Below are 17,885 nucleotides of genomic sequence, written 5' to 3'. Positions count from 1 at the left end.
TAATATACAATGACGATGATGTAATTTTAAATGTGGGATGTATCTCGCATCATCGTGTGGCGCAATCTCTTCGTTAAACCAGGACGCCAAGAACACCGTTTATCTGTCCATCCGGCACTCCATGACATATGGGTCTAATCTCTGCTTATCGCGGTTAAAGCGATAAGGGCGAGTTGTTGCGCGTCGCAAAAAAAAAAAGAAAAAGAAAAAATCGACGCGCTTTGATATCTCTAATAATTTTATGAAAAGGTGATGCGAGGAGAAATTGTTATAACACTGTGATCGTAGTCTGTAGTAAAGGATTGATATAATTTCGAGCGACGCAAAAATTTGTGCCGCGTAAGATAAGGGAGCGTCGGAACGAAGCTATCAATATTTTGCCTGCGGTATTGATTTATACTACTTTATCATCAGTTGTTGTCGATTGTATATATATGATCGGATTCCTTATAGTCGTGATATAATATCGAAATAATCGTTTCACAAGAGACACATTAGATATATGCGATTACGATTAAATAATTTATTATCATAATAACAAGTAGATCTTTTTTTTAACAATATAAAACAACCTTAGTAACATTATTATATATTCACAAAGAAAAAGGAAAAAATATTAATTACAATTAACTATAATAAAAGATTATAAATTATACCATTTTCGATGATATGCACATGCATTTTTTGTACCTTCCATAATCAAAATCAAGATAATCAAAATCGATAAAAATAGAATGAATGAACATGTGAATGAATAATTTCGATCATTCAAGAAGAAATATTGATATATATGTATTGTTACATTGCCAGAAAAAAATATATGTGTACGATTGTAACTGAAATAATTAAAAATTAGATGATAACATTTTAATTAATATAAGGATGTTGCAAACGTTATGCATAACGAAACGCATTTAGAAAATGACAAAGGATGGACGGGTCATTTTCTATATTTATTTCATAGTCCTTTTTTATAGTTTAAAAAAAAAGAAAATACATTTGCATACATCATACAAGATAATCATGTGCATATTGATTAAAACTGAATTCCTTTTATATTTATCTGCGGCTCTGGAATGTAAGACATAATAATCATTTATCTGTGTGCGCGGATGTTATTACATAAATAAGCGAGTGTAAATATGCGAGGAAATCCAGTTCAAGCAGTAGTTTTAAAGATAAGGCGCAGACTTTAATCATATTTTCGTACACGTTGCATTTTGCATTACCGTATCGAAGAGAAACAAAATACGCATAATTTACCATCGGCGATTATGTAATTGCCAAGATAGACCCGATGTTTCGTCTAAATACGATAATGCTCGGTGCGTACTTTGAACGCGATTTAGATGCATTCGTATTCGTCGTCGCTTGTCTAGACAAGTTTATATCAGAATCGGGAATAAAGTTCATTGCTGGATCGCGTAAAGTAATCGACAATTCCAATTAATTTCCCCATCGTATCTGAATATTATCCTAACAACGAGTGTCATTCTCGAGCGCAATGCATGAATTTCAAACTGCGACATGCATTTATTTTTTTTTTTTTTCTTTACTGTTTCGCGTGCAAACTATAATTATTCTCGAAAGAGAGAAAGCGCGATATGTGTCCAAGGAAGTCGCGATAATGACAGCTTTAGACGGGTTTGAGTTTGACTGAAACATTTCAACAGAGAAATGTCAAGAAATGTCAATGTGATGGAACATCGCGATTTTTAGAATTGTTTTTCTGCAAACAATAATTATCAAATAACCGAGATAACTCGGCATTTTTTTTGATGAGGTCGAAAATTTTACACAAGAATAGTATATACGATATATACATATATATCTTGATAGATAGCCCGAGATATCTTTATTGTATCTCGCTGACTGCGACAGCGCTCGAACAGAGATATCTCTTATTCCAAATCTTCTTAATCTCTCTACTTAATCCTCGATAATTTTCGTAACTGTCAATGACGTTCGATATGGCGCGCGATATCACTGATAATAACCGACCCTTTGCGAAGAGAAGCTTTAAGCTTTCACATTTTCTCTTTCCCGCCTTCTTTCTCTTTCTCTCTGTTTCGCTCTGGTTGATTATTTTTTTCTGCGATTGCCGTGACTCGTACGTTTACCCTTGTGACATTTACTCACGTTTGCACCGCGTTTCTCAACAACCGCGCCGTTGTTTGCTCTTCCAGACGTCTTCGATGTCTCTGTCGAAAAAGAATGAAAATCAGATCTTTCAAACGATCTGAATAAATTGAACAACTTAGCGACATAGCAAAGCCAGCTCATGCAAAGTGCGTAATTGGCTATGTATGTACCTGAAATCATTGATGCTGTAATGAAATGTATATCACCGTTGGCATATTCGTTCGTCTCTAGGGAGTCTCTCGAGACGGATTCTAGACAAATTAATAATGCGAATATAATTAACTTTATTTATTTAAAAACATAATACACATTTTTATATATACATAACCTCAGTCAAAAAATCGCAAAGCATTTCATCGAAAAATGTTTAATGATTTCCATTCATCACTGCTCTGTTGATATTAGTTTCTATACAAAATTCTCAAGTTTTCTTAAATCAGTTGTATAATTATAACAGAATTGATTTCATATATATTTGTTCTTAAGCTTTCTTTTATAATCAGATTACTTATTAAAATAATAAACAATGAATCAAATAAAAAAAATTCAATGTTCTTTCATGTGAGCATTTCGTGCCGAGAGAGGTAATGTGTTTCACATTTAAAAATCAGTTTTTTACAAAATGTTCTGTCAAAGAAACGAAGAATCGTCGAATTATTCTCTTGATTGTGCGATTTATTTGCCGTTTTATTTCGATCTTATATGTCGGGATCATCGGGATAAACTAATAATAATAAAAATATATAATATAAATATAATAATATAAATAATTTAAAATAATGCGACGAAAAAAAGAATCACGTTAATCTTCTTCAATGGAGTTCCTCGAAACTTAACGTCACTATCACGTGCGAAACAAATAGTTTTGCCGATAGCGCGATATCTTTCCACGTTTCGCTAATATTCAGAGTATTCTGCAATTGATGATACAATCGAAAAGATAATGATTACGCGTAAAAAAAATAAATCTTTCAAGCTTAAAAATGGTATTTGTATGGTCATTATAGTATTAATTCTCAGATTTCAAAAAATTTTATCATTCTTAAAATTTTCTCATTTTTTTATTTATTTTTTCACGTAAAGTCGTCTTTCTGATGATTGTACCATCATTCACAGAATATACTCTATATAATCATTAACCACCATTAATCGACGAAATTTGCATGCCCATTATATATGCGTAATGTTACTGAATGATCTCTATGCGATTGTGATTTAGCCAGCAATTCTGTTGACACTGAAAGCGAATGCAAGCGAAGCACGTATAACAGAAAGGTCAATGAGAAGGCGAGAAAGCAACAAATAAATAATAAATCTCACGCAAAACAGCCACATAGGAGACGCAGGATCACTTACTCTCGGTGATCGGCGCCTTCGGCATATCGTTGTCTGAGCTGAGCGGCGAGTAGAAGATCGAATCGCCCTCGCTGGACCTGTCGGGCGTATAACACGTGGGCGAGTCGATACGCTGCGAGAGGCGCTCCTCTACCTTATCACGGTTCTCCCCGGCCGGCAATCTCTGAATTCGTTGAACAGGCACGTTGAACATTTTCGCACCCTTATTTTAATGCGTCGTAAAAAATGCTCCTCGATACCGATATATTGTTCAATTTACGTTGCGTGCGAAAATTGGCATGAGTGTAAAAAAAAGATTTATATTTGGAAATATATAAATTATTTTTTTAAATTTGTTTGAGAAAACGCGATGATATTCTTGTACACTTTTTCGCTCGTGTGTTAGTTTACTCTTGTAATTTCGAATTGCACGAGACAATCAAATCGAAAAATTGATTGTTCAATATTCGACAACGGCGTATTCCTCCTTCCTTAACTATCCATAAAGTTTTCGTCGATGGTATATTTTACCTGGTCGAAAACTTGTGCGGCGGCCCTCTCAGCAGCCTGTAACTTCTCGATTTCATTTCGCACTTCTGTACTCTTGTCACGTATCACGCGTTTAGCATCTTCGATGATATCGCGAAGCTCGGTGGAGGATACATTCCCAGCGTCCTCGTCGATCTCACTGTCATCATCCTCATTGCTGTTGTCGCGACTTTCGTTGCTCGAAACGGTGCAATCGGCCGGCTGAAAAAGATGATAGCTGAAGCGTGGCCAGATAAATCTTCCATATCGCGCAAAAGCACCGCTTAAAAATATAAATGAAACGAACAGCATATATCGTTAAAGTCGTTGCGGACTATCTATCGAAGAAAGAAGGTCACGTCACTGAATTTTCTTCATGTTCATAAATTGAATACGATCGTGGATACGAGAAGCTAACTTTGATGCGATTTCGATGAAAGATTAAAAATATCAACAATATTTCACATAGCAAATGAAGCAAAACGATTTTTTCAATAACATGATTATTTACTGTATGAGGGGAGAGTCTAATTGTGTATAGATATGTTTACATATTTATTTGCAAATCTGTAGTTTATTAATGCATTATATTTCGATTACTTACATCAAAATCCTCATCTTCATCGCTACTCTCCAAGGCAAGTCGATCGATCTTTTCTTCCAGAGTCTCCTCATCCTCATCCTCATCATTCAGCTCCTCATCCTCCTCCGATTCACTGTGATTTATCAAGTTTCTTTGCTTCTCTGTATTATCTGTTGATTCCGTCACTGATTTTTCTTCTGATGTTGATGTTGCCTTGAAAAAATGTCTCGTTATTTCATCGAATGATAATTTCCGATAATCTTCTCAAGAGATTTTTGATAATACATGTAAAAATCCACATACAAAAGACATTGCAATCCGTGAACAAATATTTAGAAATATAAAATCCTATAAATATACAAAATATCAAACAAGAGACTTAAAATCAAAAACAGTAGTATATCAATATCCGAATAAAATATTCGAAAAAAGAAAAAATAATTTTTAAAAACTGGTAGTATATTCATATAAAAAGAATTTGCATGCACATCTTAATATATACTCGAATACAATGCGATTTACACATTCGCGTGGAATCAATAGTGGATATGTTTTCTACTTACTGCATCGAAATCGAAGACGTTACTGACGTGAATTTTAGTGGGTGGTGGTGATAAGGAAGGTTTGGACGTATCCAGACAGGACAAGCTCGATAAGGTCAGACGAATGGATTTCATGAGGGCTCTTCTGGTCTCGTTCATTGACGATTTCTCATCCTACACCCACCACCACAAAACTATTATCATGCTAATTTAATTTCATTATCTCTTTGAAGAGCAAAACGCGTTTTCTCGCGTCCTTTATACATTATCGATCGAAAGAAGCGTGTACGTTCTTACCTTATCCTGTTTCTCCCTCGTTCCACTATTCTTTATGTCATTTAGTCGCATGCGACTTTTTTGCAGGAATTTTACCTGTCGGGGAAAGCATTTAGATGATAAACGAGACGTGTGATAAAAAAGGATCACAATATCTGAATAATTAAGTAGCAAAATAATATTTGTGAATTTTATAAAACAGTTTCGTGATGGAAAAGTTGAATGATATAAGTAGAATATAAAGCTTGCTTCATTATTTCACTATCGATGCATAACGTTAAATCCTGCACATCATGTAAAAGCGAGACGTACCAATGCACTCGGTGTGACTTGGGGGTAACCTATTACGAAAGCACCTACGTTCACCGTCATCCTGATCGTACGTAGCATCACCAAGCTCGGCAAAAATAAAATCCAGGGCAACGGTCTTACGAATTCCAATTTCCCCGAAGATTTCCCATTCTCGTCTAAAAGCGAATTTGGAGAATAAATCTACGATTGATCGCGCGATATTTACGGATCGTACCTTCAACTTCCTGGATAGGTAGGCTCCATTCCGCGCACTTCTCCACGGTCCATAGAAAATTGTCTACGAGTTTCAATGCTGTCTGACCCAACGAGGTTTGCATTGCGATCGATTGCAGCAATCTCAATTCCGGGCAGATGCCATCGTTTTCCGGCGTCTCCTTGATTTTCTAACAAACAATAGAATTTATTTTTAATTAGATTAATCGGCTGCTTATCGTATATTTCTATAGATGTAATTTTGGAATGCTCACTGCGGTTGATGAACTCTTGCATTCCATGGTCATGTTTAGGTTGAAAATAAAATCATAATATCTGAAAAAAAGATTAAAGACATCATAAACGATCTGCTTACGAATTTAATTTTGAAGCTATGCGAGTTTGAATACAACTACATTACATCTATTTAATAATATATATTAATTGTCAAAATATTATGATTGTGTGTGTTGGAGCATATAATAAAACAGAAAAAATAAACTTTTCTTCTCTGATATAAATTCTCTTCTCTCATAAAAGTAGGTATATATTTATTTAAAGATTTTCGATAATGTACATTGATGTAATTGCTTCGAATTTTATTCTATTTTCTATTGATAGACAAATCATTCTAGTAATATGTTTATATGGGAGATAATTCGTTGATGATCGTCTACAATCTGCTATTGAATCTTTTAAATGCGACTCAAGCTAAGTCTCAATGAGTCAAATACACAAAATAGACAATAAAGAAAACAACGATAATTTATTATCGAGAAGGCACGACCTCGCCTTATCAAGGCGGAACGCCAAAAGAAAGCCTAATAACGGCATATTCTCATTGCAAAATACAATAATACAATAATACACACGATCACTGGTGAGATGAATTAAACATTTCACAGGAATATCTAAGTTGTGGATTTCGCGGACTTTATAATCTGTATGCAGTTTCTTCACACACTTTTTCGTGAAGCAACAGTTATATAGATTTTCGTATTTTAAGAATTTTTTGCATAAGCATTCGAGAGCGATGATAAATTAAATTTAATCTTCGGATGTGTTTCAATGAATCACAAAAATATAGAATATATTGACGAGAATTGTGGGTGTGCGAGAGAGAAATTATTATTAAAATATATACTTAAATTTTAAAGCACATACTTATAATCCGTTATTTAAGTGTATATTTCGCGAACATATCTTGGTAGAGATTATTTAATTTATTTATACATGCCAATTTATATTTCTAGAGACAGGTATAAATATCTTTCAAGCTGAACGAGAGAGAAGGAATGGTAATCTTTATTAAACAGTTGCAACATACTGCGACAACATATTTTGTTTTAATCTATCTCGGTTTTTTTTTTTTTTACCAAAATTAATCGCAGTTTCCACCAGTTGCAATGGCAATTTTTTGTAATGCGATCAAAGCACATTCGTGATTAAACATTCTCACATCCCGCGCTCGCATGCTCACAAGTGCGCGTGATACATAAACTCGAGTAATTTACTGATCAAGCAGCTTTTTTGATTCTGCTTTATCAATTACATTTTTTTCACATACAAAGTTCACATATAATTTAATAGATAAAAACAATTTAATGTAATTTTTCTTTTTCTTGGCTCAAAGTCGATGGCAGGAATATTACGGAATAATTTGTCGCGAAGCTGAAAGCATCCAAGAAATAATATGTATGTTGCACGATAAGAGGCAGAATTAGAGAAAGAGAACTAAAATAAATTATACGTTAAAATATTTAATTGCGCGATTTTTATTTATTTCGATAAATTTATTATGTAAAATTAATGGATTTAATTATCAATCGCACAGATTTTTTAATTGTAATCAATATTTATGTACCATCAATATTTATATACCATAATTATGTAACATCGATACTATAAGCAGATTGACAATTGAATTTTCTTTCGAAACTTTTTACTTTAATTTTCAATTTTTCGAGCTAATCTGAAAGCGAAGTTTGCAAAATAAAGAAACGTGTAAGAAATGTAATATATATATATATATATATATATATATATATATATATATATAATATAATATAATATAATATAGATTAATACTTTCTTATTCTCTTCGAGATTTCGCGGATCTATCAAATAGCAAATCTTAGAAATGTTTTCCTCGCGTGCCGAACGATAATAAAGCGATAATAAAGAATTGTGTCTATTGAGTGTCTAACACAAAAACTTCCACACACAATTGATTCTACTATCGTCTTACCAACTTACATTTACATCGGTCGTTTGGTTATCGTAATTACGATGTGTTTGTTTTTTTTACTTTTATCGTGTTTTCGTTTTGATTCGTGCGGCAGGTCTTGTTGACTGTCAAAAATCTCGCGTCTATCAATATAATATAAAAACTCCCTGGATATATGTATGCATGTATTTGTATATAGAAATTAAATCAAAGCAGAGCAAAATTAATTTAAAATTTATTTTAAAACACCGATTGTTTAAAACACTGATTGTAGCTTCTACATATAATCTATAATACGACTGTGTTTTATTTTTTAAAATACTTTTATGAAAGTAAAAGTGATGAAATATATATTTTTAATTAAGATAATTTATAAAATCATTTATAATTATCTGCTAATGTACACGTTCCCTATTGTTCTTGTTGTTGCTCAAAATTATATTATTTAATCAACGATAACAAAGTTTTTTCGTAAATATAGAAATTATTAAAAATTAAATAATATTAATACAAAAGTATTAATTAGTATTAATTATGAATGCAAACTATTCATCTCTTCTGTCTAATTAACTAACTTATATTTATTTCAGCACCATTATTCGTTAATATTTAATATCGATGATTCCATTCGTGATTCTCGATTTAATGTTTATAAATTTAGGTCAAAAAGGGCAGATTTCAAAATAGCATCGCACACATTGGTCAATACATAATCTCCAGTTGAGTGATTTCGATGCTAGTTATTTTCTAACGTAAGAGAAGTATATCTCTTGATCCAAATTTAATCTTTCTTCGATTAAAATACCGTTAATCATATAATATATAACAATAATGTATCACAGACACACTCATCTTCCGAGGTGTAGAAAATAGTAATATAAAGAACTTTTCCATTGCTTATATTGATGAACATCCTTTACACACAAAATGTAATTTTCTCGATGTCTACCTGTTTTTAAATTTAAGTCAATATCATTGATTACCTCGTTGAAGATACGAAGAATGGATGAAAACGATTGTTGCTAATAGTGATCTTCGCCACACGGCCAGGTAATTCTAGTCAACGTTCTAGACCGGCAGCAGCGGAAGCTGTACTCCCAAGTACTCGATTACATGCCGAGACTCTCACGACTGCGAGATGCTCAGAGTGAACCGGGAGATCAGAAATTTCCAAGCTTCGTCGGACAGTGGCGTAACAATTTTAAACGGTGTCCTTCGACGATATCTCAAAAAGTGAATCAAGTTTATGCGATATATTTTTCCTTCGATTTTTCCTTTCTGCAGATACTGCGTACGAATTTATAATAAATCAATATTTCGTTATAAATCACAAAATAACGAAATCACGACTAATTTCTTGTGCGATAAATTATATAAGAATTAAAACATATATAGACTTTTCTTTTTTCCAGTTTTCATACCTACTATTTGCGCATATTTTGTTGACTAATTATGAGTAGACCATTTATAGTCATCTCATTAATCTCTTATATTTTTTGTAATAGATAATATAAGCAAATTAGCGCTGTTACATCATGTTCCTATATTATTAATTTTTTACAACCGGTAATTTATCTCTGACGAGTAGCTCTGTTTCTTATAAAAAAAGAGGTTACTTAATTTCACTCGATAAATTTACGGTTTTAGTTCAATAAAAATTTAAAAATTCGCAATTCCTTTTTTGCGGCGAGTGTCTTAATTATAAGGTTATCAAAAAAATTATCGACACATTTGATTACACAAAAAAGCTTAAACTGATTTAAGGATTCGGAAACAAACCGCATTCTATTTCTCGCTTTCTCGGGTCTTTATTAAACGTTTATTACATCGGCAAATTTCAAATTTTGAAGCACATACAGAGCGATGAACAGAGCACAAGCCAAAAATTGTATCCCTCCTCCTCCTCCCTAGAACTTAATGGACTTAGTAGTACGTAGTATGAATTACATCCTAATCAGACAATTATTATTCACTCACAATGTGATTGACGCTCCTTTTGTTTGAAATTAATCTCTTGCGCGATCAATGTCGATTTCGACATCCGAAATCAATAATATCAAAAGCGCGCGCGCGCGCGCACACACACGCTACACACACATGCTAGAGTCACGTAAGCATTCGCGCAGAACATCTACATATCGTACCCCTTTCGCTCGTTGTCCCTCACATTCGCGTCTGCTCTCGAATCGAGTAATTTTACAGATTCTGTTTTTCTTAAGAAAGTGAAATACAGCTGCATCATAATCGACGATATTTATTGAAGAAACGCTTTGATTCAGAATATTTTCAGAATCTCAAGAGTTCACCGTATTTTAAGGCCATTCTTCACATCTCGATAGACTTATAGAGATGCATACATGATCTTTTTTTCTAAAATCGATTTATACGGGGTAAACGTTTCAATAGACAAATATCTTTCAATACGAGTTTTAACTTTAATTAGTCTTTCAAATTTTTACAATTCAGTAATATCGAGCGTATAAGCGTGCCATTTTGTTTCGCAATCTGCCTTTGCAAAGCGCACACTGTTTCATTTATTGAAAAATCAAAGTACACAATCTTTGCATCTCTACCAATGTATTATACAATAGTTTTTGTGTTGATGAGACGTAGAATAAAATTTCGATGAGTATAATTGAATTTTAATCACTAACATGATTTATTCAAAAGTTATCTCTATCGACAGAATAAGTCTACTGTTCAGCGTAAAATCGCTGAGTGCATCGGCCATATTAGAGAGCACACCGCACAAAGAAAACAAGTCGAACGAAGATTGAATAGCTCTGGGCTGAATTTCTCAGCAGGATTAACATTGTGTAGATAACAAATAGATTTCAAAAGATAAACTATGAGGTTGGGTAAAGAGCTTCGCGCGACTCGTTATCTCAAACTTAATACATTTACAAACAAAACGCATTAAAAAAAAATGTAATTAACGGAAGTCGCTACATAACAATACGGATGCAGATAACATTAATAGATATCGATATCCCCATAAATTTGTGGGAATTTGTCATAGATGTTTGGAACTCTACCACATTGTAACGCTATAAGGAAATGTAATAATTTGTGAAAGATTATTATTAATTGATTTTCTTCCTCTATTTATCTTCTCTTCTCATGTTTCTCTTATCCTCTCAACAGTCAGAACAAGTTATTCAAGTGCACTACTCGACTTATGTTTATCCTAATGTGCAAATCTTAATGATTTTATTTATTAATGAAACGAATGCACACACACAATCCATTAAAACTGCTGAGTTTGTGATATAAAATAGCTTAGTAATTATGCAAGGGATACTCTCATTGGTTTGCAGGCATAATAAACCGAAACGCACTTGGATAATTTGTTATTCATTTCAATTACACAACCGTAAATAAAAAAGGTTAATATTCCTCCTCATCATCGGGCACAAGCCCGTCCCCTTCCAATTCCTCAGGTGGCGCAAAACCGTCCTAAAAAGATATAACAAATACGTTGTAGATATTTAGGGAAAAAGTCTTATAATTGCAGTTATTCTATAATGTTCAATATCTTGTGCATAATTATGAAGTACAAAGATATCATAAATCTGTAATAAATAAAATATCTACAGATAAATTTATATAATTTTTATTACATTAAAAAATATTACTCATATCTATAATGTTAATTCAAGAAAAGGACAAAACATAGAAAAATAGAAGATTAAGTTCAAATTTGGAAAGGCAAAAAGTAAATTTGTCGAATGTTATATGATATTACAATAAAAGAAGTTTGTACAATCTAATGACTATAATGTATATATTTCTAAAATTTAAAATGTACAAAGACACATATTAAATAAAGACATGAGGGCTGTGAAAAGTATTGATATTTATAATACACATATTGCAATCGTACAATTAATTGAAAATTTTATGACACATTTAAGAAAATATTAATTTAAATTGTAAAATATTAAAAATGAATATCATAAAATTAGATGTAAAAATATTTTTAATATCAGTGTCATAGATTTTTCTTAATACTTTTCGTTGTGTGTTAACTACAAAGCGCACACACGTACAAAACGTTATTACCTTATTAAAAAAAACGCGCCTGTTACAAACATATAAAAAAAGGTGCTTATAGTTTCATCTCAGTCGTCTTCTGTTCTATATCCTGGACATCCTATAATATTATAGCATCATATAGGTATGTATAAAATTTTATTAAAATTCTACTTTTAATTATCCATCTTTGCTTGCATAGGTATATAAAAAAAATACAGATTTAGTGCTTTGTTTAATCATGATGAATGATTAAAATGTGTCAATGCCTTCTCAATAAATAACAATTTTGTAGCTCTCATGTCTTATATGAGATTTACTATGTTTATTAACAGAAATTAATAATTTTTTGTATTGATTTTATATTATATAGTTTAAGCAAATATATATAAATTATATTTGTACTATAATAAAAATTAACTATCAAATAAATTGGAAGGAATAATACGAATTACCTCTGTTGCATAAAGGACATCTAAAATTTTCTGTACAATAGGTGGAGGATCACCGCCATTGTCGCAATCTTGACACATGACTTCAATGTCACGCAGTTTTCCAAAATAGAAATCTCTTTCCTTTTCCAGGCCTTCGACTGACATCTTCAACTCGACCAACTGAAACATTTCACAAATTTTTATTAGAAAGAGAAAGAGAAGATATGTACAAAGGAGATACTTTTTTTTTTATAAATATTTATTAAATGAAATAATTGTGTATAATGTGTACCTGTGCACTAAGTTCTTCAATCTTTCCAGTATCACCACGATTACCGACCATTGTGTTTTTGGGTTGCGCACGGTACGGTGCTGCAACTTTATTTACTATATAGATAAAGAAAATATATTATTTAAAAATATTATGTTAAAATATAAATAACTATCAATATTTCTATTGATATGAATGGAAATAATTTGTATCACAATTATAACTTGTAAAAATTAACAAAACTATAGATATCTAGGCATATATAAGCTATATGAAAAGCAAAAATATGCATGCAGGAATGTGTTTCAAAATCATGCACAGTACTTGTATATTACAATTGTAATAATATATCTTACAAAAAAGAAATATCTACAAAAAAAGAAAATTTTTTTATTATGGAAGAGATTTGCAAGACAATTTTTTTAAAGAATTAGGAAATGATCCTCATGTTATTACATCTTAACTTGTACAATACAATGCATTAACAAGTTGATAGTGTGATATTGACTACAGATTAGTATAACAGTATTAATAAAGATAATCATCATAGACTAGTGGAAGGCTATAATTATTGTTTCAGAGTTCATTTTGTGTGAGAGGACAATATAATCTAACTACGTATAAAATACTTCATACAAAAGTATCTCATTCTCGATGAATTACATGTTCACTAAAATTTTGCTCCTTGTTTTAATACATATAATATATATATATATATATATATATATATATATATATATATATATATATATATATATATATATATATATGGTCTAATCTATGTTCAGTGATATGTAGAATCTTAGTTCCATTAATACTGTAATATTATTGCAATATATATATATATATATATATTGCAATAATATTACAGTATTAATGGAACTAAGATTCTCCGACATAATCACTGAACATAGATTAGGACCATAATTTTTTTTTGTTTTACCCCATATTTTTCTTTATATATATTTCAGTATCAAAACATATACAAAACTAAGGAAGTAAAACGTGTAAATAACGAGAATTACAGTTAAAAACGGAAAAATATCGAATTTCACCTAAAATGTTTGTACTATCTGGACGCACGGAAGATGGATGTCCCTCACCTAAAGGCAAATTCCATTTAAAATTATTGACATCGTATATGCAATAGCCCATAATTGAAACTTCTGTTGAAATGTTTAGAATTATGAAAAATATGTAACTGCAATTCTTATACAGAGTTTCCTATATAGATATAGATTATTATTGTCATATTCCTTGTCAGAATACAATATAGTACTGATTTATAACCTACTTATATGGAACACTCTGTATATTGCAGAAATCTCTAATAAAATAATAGTTTATGAGAGTTTAATTCTGCTGACACAGCATTCATGTAATATTAATAACTCGCCTGCAGCAAGATCAGTCAGATAGTCAAAATGGACATATCAAAAGACAATCAAATCAATAATTAGTAGAAATCTGTGTTAATGCATAAGTTTGAAGTTATATTTAAGAAAAGATTATCTGTTCTGTCGGATCCTATTCTTTTTAATATGGTTAAGATTCAAACTTTTTTGTATATCAAAGAGGGAGATCATTATAAGTGATGTACCAGTAGTACGAGGAGCAGGCTTAGCCAAATTTACTGTGTCACGTGGAGAAGTACGTTTTGCATTAGAACCACCACGAGGTGCATTATTTCCGCCGCTACCCATAGGCTCTCCGCCTCGCATAGTAAGCGCATCGTAATCTGCTCCCGAGTAGTTCGCATCAAAGAACTTCTTGAACCATTGCAAAAACTCAAAGTTGTCTTGGAATCTGCCTTTCACCAGCCTATCAATTGGCACAATCTGCAAATGAGTAGTGTATGTGCAAAATAAAATAAAACATAATAAATGTAAACAAATTATGGCAGATGAATGATGCAAACAGGATTTTACTCATAATAATAACCATTTGTAACAAAATGTTGCAAGAAAGTACCATGTTTTTATGGCTATAATAATAATATATGGAGAATGGTGCAATAAAGTTAATATGAAACATACACTGTATGATTTTCTGTTACAACAATTAATGTAACATATTGTATGATATCAAAAATCATAGATAAAAACAAAATAAATACAATTTCTTCTATTTCCTAACATGATTCTTTGCCCCCTACATATAAATTATAAACTATTAAAAATAAACAGTCTTGTTCTTGAATTCTTCCTCTTATTTTATAATAAATCAGAATGCACAAATGCAAAACAGATATCTAATATATCCCATTCTCTTTCTCTTATATATAAAAAAATTATTTCCTATAAATATATATATTAACAATTTATATAAAATATAAAAGTATGCCACATATCTCTCTGTAAATTTTTTATCACGTCAAATTAGATAGTGAGATTCATGTGAGATTCTTGCTAGATTTTCTCTTGTTCATACTGTGGAAAATTGAAGAGTGCATATATAAAGTGAAGTACATGTGTTTATGTGTGACATTGCTAAAATAGCTCATAATACATTTAATGCATATTGATTTAAAATAATTTGAAATTATAGATACTACAGATTGCAATAAACAATACTATTGCAAACGGTCGCATATTAAAAATTCATGTACGCATTTTTAAAATACGCATGTGCGTGTTTTTATGTGCATGTGATGTGTGTGGGGATTGTTTATAGAAATATTACTTAAACATGTTATAAACGGCATGCAAGAAGCGTCCGCGTAAAAAATCGAGATTGACAACGATATACCCTGCTGCTGTCGCGGGACGCTGTTACGTTGTTGTATGTGTTTTTGTTGCATTTGCGGCTGCTTCGATTGCGGCGGCAAAGGTACCAACTGGGGATTTGACAAATTATGCGTCCCGTCCACGCCGGAACCTAACGGTATGCAGCCACGCGCCTCGTAAGCGTCGTATTCACGACCATCATAATTCGCATCGAAAAACTTTTTGAACCATTGTAGAAACTCAAAGTTATCTTGAAAGCGCCCTTTTATCAGCTTGTCCACTGGTATTACCTGAACCATTCCCATGGTCATATCATTACGATTTTCGTTATTCACACAGATTGTTCTGCCCAAAATAATACTATCGCATATGCGAGGCAATCTTAGATCTTGATGTGATATCATATTATATGTATATTGTATCATCTTATCTTAAAATAATCTTCATACTACGTCATGTAATAATAATTTTTCTCTCTCTCTCTCTCTCTCTCTCATATATATATATATATATATATATATATATATATATATATATATTTTAAGATATTAATGATTATTTTTTGTATTCATCTAATATGTTTTTGAATTTATTTTCTATAAACTATATTCTTTTTATAGTTCCTGATAATTATTAATAAAGGAGATAAAAGATATACAGTAAAATTATAATTTTCAATGTAATTATTTTAGTTTATCTTTTATAATATAATCTTTCCCAAGTATAATTTTTACTTATTGCCAGAGATATCCTCTTTACATGTGTTTGCTGCCCTTAAGATATATTTATCAAAGTCAATAGTAAAAAAAAAAAGATAACTGTTTGCTTACCTTATCCACATTCATCTTTTTGAAGCCACCTTGAAGAATTTTGAAATTCTGTATATATTCATGCTCCAGATTGGTTTTGAATTTGACTCTTTTCAAAGGTACACTGCCCGGAAAGAGCATGTCCATGAATTGACAATAAACTGCACCAGTGCACAACTCTTCAATTTTGGTGAATGAGGATTGGAGACAGTCGTTTACCCATGCCAGCATATCATGACGACTGAGATTGTCGGATGTCATATTCGTGGCGTAGACGTTAACAGCCATATTGCTTTGCTTGTTCTAACTGCAAAATAATATATGTATAAAATATTAGCAAATAATATAGCGATACCAATAGAATGAGATTGTAATACAATATATCGCATCCAATCTTAAATTTAACGTCGCAATATTACAATTATCATCATTTACATAAAGACCGAAAAAATTATAATTAAAATTGCGATCACGATTCGCGCAGTCGACGTTACGTTCGACATAAATAAAGTTGGTAATCTCTTCGACAAAAAATAAACGAAACTAATATAGGTTGAATTTGCCGTTGCAATCCGGAACACGCGATCGGCGAGATCAATTGAAGGGTCGAACCCGAGAGGATCTCTTGAGAGACAACGTTCTATTAACTTTTTTTGTTACGAAACTGTCTCGCGTTCGCGACATATTCGGCATTCTTTATCGGCGATTTCGTATCGTCCAGATCTCATCGTGCCGTTCAATTTGCCTTGCCCGGGACGTACCTCGCGAGAGGAAGGCCCAGAAAGGACGAGGCAATTAGTCGGCGTAATCAGGAGTTCGTGACGACGAGCAACGACAACTTACCTCGGAATCGCGGGATGAAAAACGCGGATAATAACAGCGAGAATCGGGAGTGGTTCCTCGCAGATGACAAATGTGCACTAGATCGTTCAAACGCGCACGCAACGGAAACTTCTAACGATTTCCTCGCGCGCGATTGGCCGGTGCAGAGTCGCGCGCGCGCGCTTCTCCACCTACGTAGACGATGTCCGGATCTGTGTTCCCGATCTCTACGCAATGCGTAGATTCGACGGGATCGGAGGGTTGCCGCACCACGTGGAACAAAAGCGAGGACGAAAAGAGATTTACCCGATCTGACGACGGTGATCCGACAAAGGAATACGGCCACAATTTAGACAGCGTGTAAAGACGTATAATCTGCGATTATCGACTTAAAGCCATGTTCACATCATAAATACGATTATGGCAGATTCATCTTACAAATGAGATTCCATATCCAATAGGAGAGAATTGTTTTGGGGAATTCTAGCTAGAAGAAATCCTTTGCGCATGAATAAAGAAATAACTAGCTCGACTATCTTGTGCGCAAGATGAAACTTCCACTATGAAAGAAAATAAATGAAAATAAATAAAAGAAATTAACACATTCGAATTATATAAATAATGCAACATTTAATATATTGTCGTAAACATAAA

The 17,885-nt window shown here is 32.3% G+C and overlaps 2 protein-coding genes across 10 annotated transcripts; both read right to left on the bottom strand.

The window, feature by feature from the left end:
* Positions 1–508: 508 nt before the first annotated feature.
* LOC126853900 (uncharacterized) lies at positions 509–9,300 on the bottom strand. 5 transcript variants are annotated; one of them, XM_050600026.1, is made up of 11 exons: positions 9,121–9,298; positions 6,186–6,246; positions 5,933–6,101; positions 5,719–5,873; positions 5,428–5,502; positions 5,152–5,304; positions 4,610–4,801; positions 4,009–4,227; positions 3,499–3,661; positions 2,313–2,393; positions 509–2,201 (listed from the first exon to the last, which is right to left on the bottom strand). In XM_050600026.1, exons 2-11 carry the CDS (start codon positions 6,216–6,218, stop codon positions 2,083–2,085), a joined length of 1,359 nt encoding a protein of 452 aa, XP_050455983.1. In that variant the 5' UTR covers positions 6,219–6,246; positions 9,121–9,298; the 3' UTR covers positions 509–2,082. The 5 variants fall into 5 exon arrangements, with proteins under 5 accessions (XP_050455983.1, XP_050455986.1, XP_050455984.1 ...); XM_050600029.1 differs by lacking the exon at positions 5,152–5,304 and having other exon boundaries at positions 9,121–9,300; XM_050600027.1 differs by lacking the exon at positions 2,313–2,393.
* Positions 9,301–9,920: 620 nt separating this feature from the next.
* LOC126853906 (microtubule-associated protein RP/EB family member 1) lies at positions 9,921–17,678 on the bottom strand. 5 transcript variants are annotated; one of them, XM_050600046.1, is made up of 8 exons: positions 17,253–17,630; positions 16,431–16,716; positions 14,475–14,712; positions 13,930–13,977; positions 12,896–12,990; positions 12,625–12,783; positions 12,200–12,290; positions 9,921–11,593 (listed from the first exon to the last, which is right to left on the bottom strand). In XM_050600046.1, the coding sequence occupies exons 2-7, from the start codon at positions 16,695–16,697 to the stop codon at positions 12,246–12,248; spliced, it is 852 nt and encodes a 283-aa protein (XP_050456003.1). In that variant the 5' UTR covers positions 16,698–16,716; positions 17,253–17,630; the 3' UTR covers positions 9,921–11,593; positions 12,200–12,245. The 5 variants fall into 5 exon arrangements, with proteins under 5 accessions (XP_050456003.1, XP_050456001.1, XP_050456000.1 ...); XM_050600044.1 differs by lacking the exon at positions 12,200–12,290 and having other exon boundaries at positions 17,538–17,678; XM_050600043.1 differs by lacking the exon at positions 12,200–12,290 and having other exon boundaries at positions 17,253–17,627.
* Between the last annotated feature and the right edge of the window lie 207 nt (positions 17,679–17,885).

This window comes from Cataglyphis hispanica, chromosome 13 (genome assembly GCF_021464435.1).
Source record: "Cataglyphis hispanica isolate Lineage 1 chromosome 13, ULB_Chis1_1.0, whole genome shotgun sequence".
Lineage (NCBI taxonomy): Eukaryota > Metazoa > Arthropoda > Insecta > Hymenoptera > Formicidae > Cataglyphis > Cataglyphis hispanica.
Note: the sequence above shows the minus strand (reverse complement) of the source record. Positions and strands in the feature narration are given on the sequence as shown.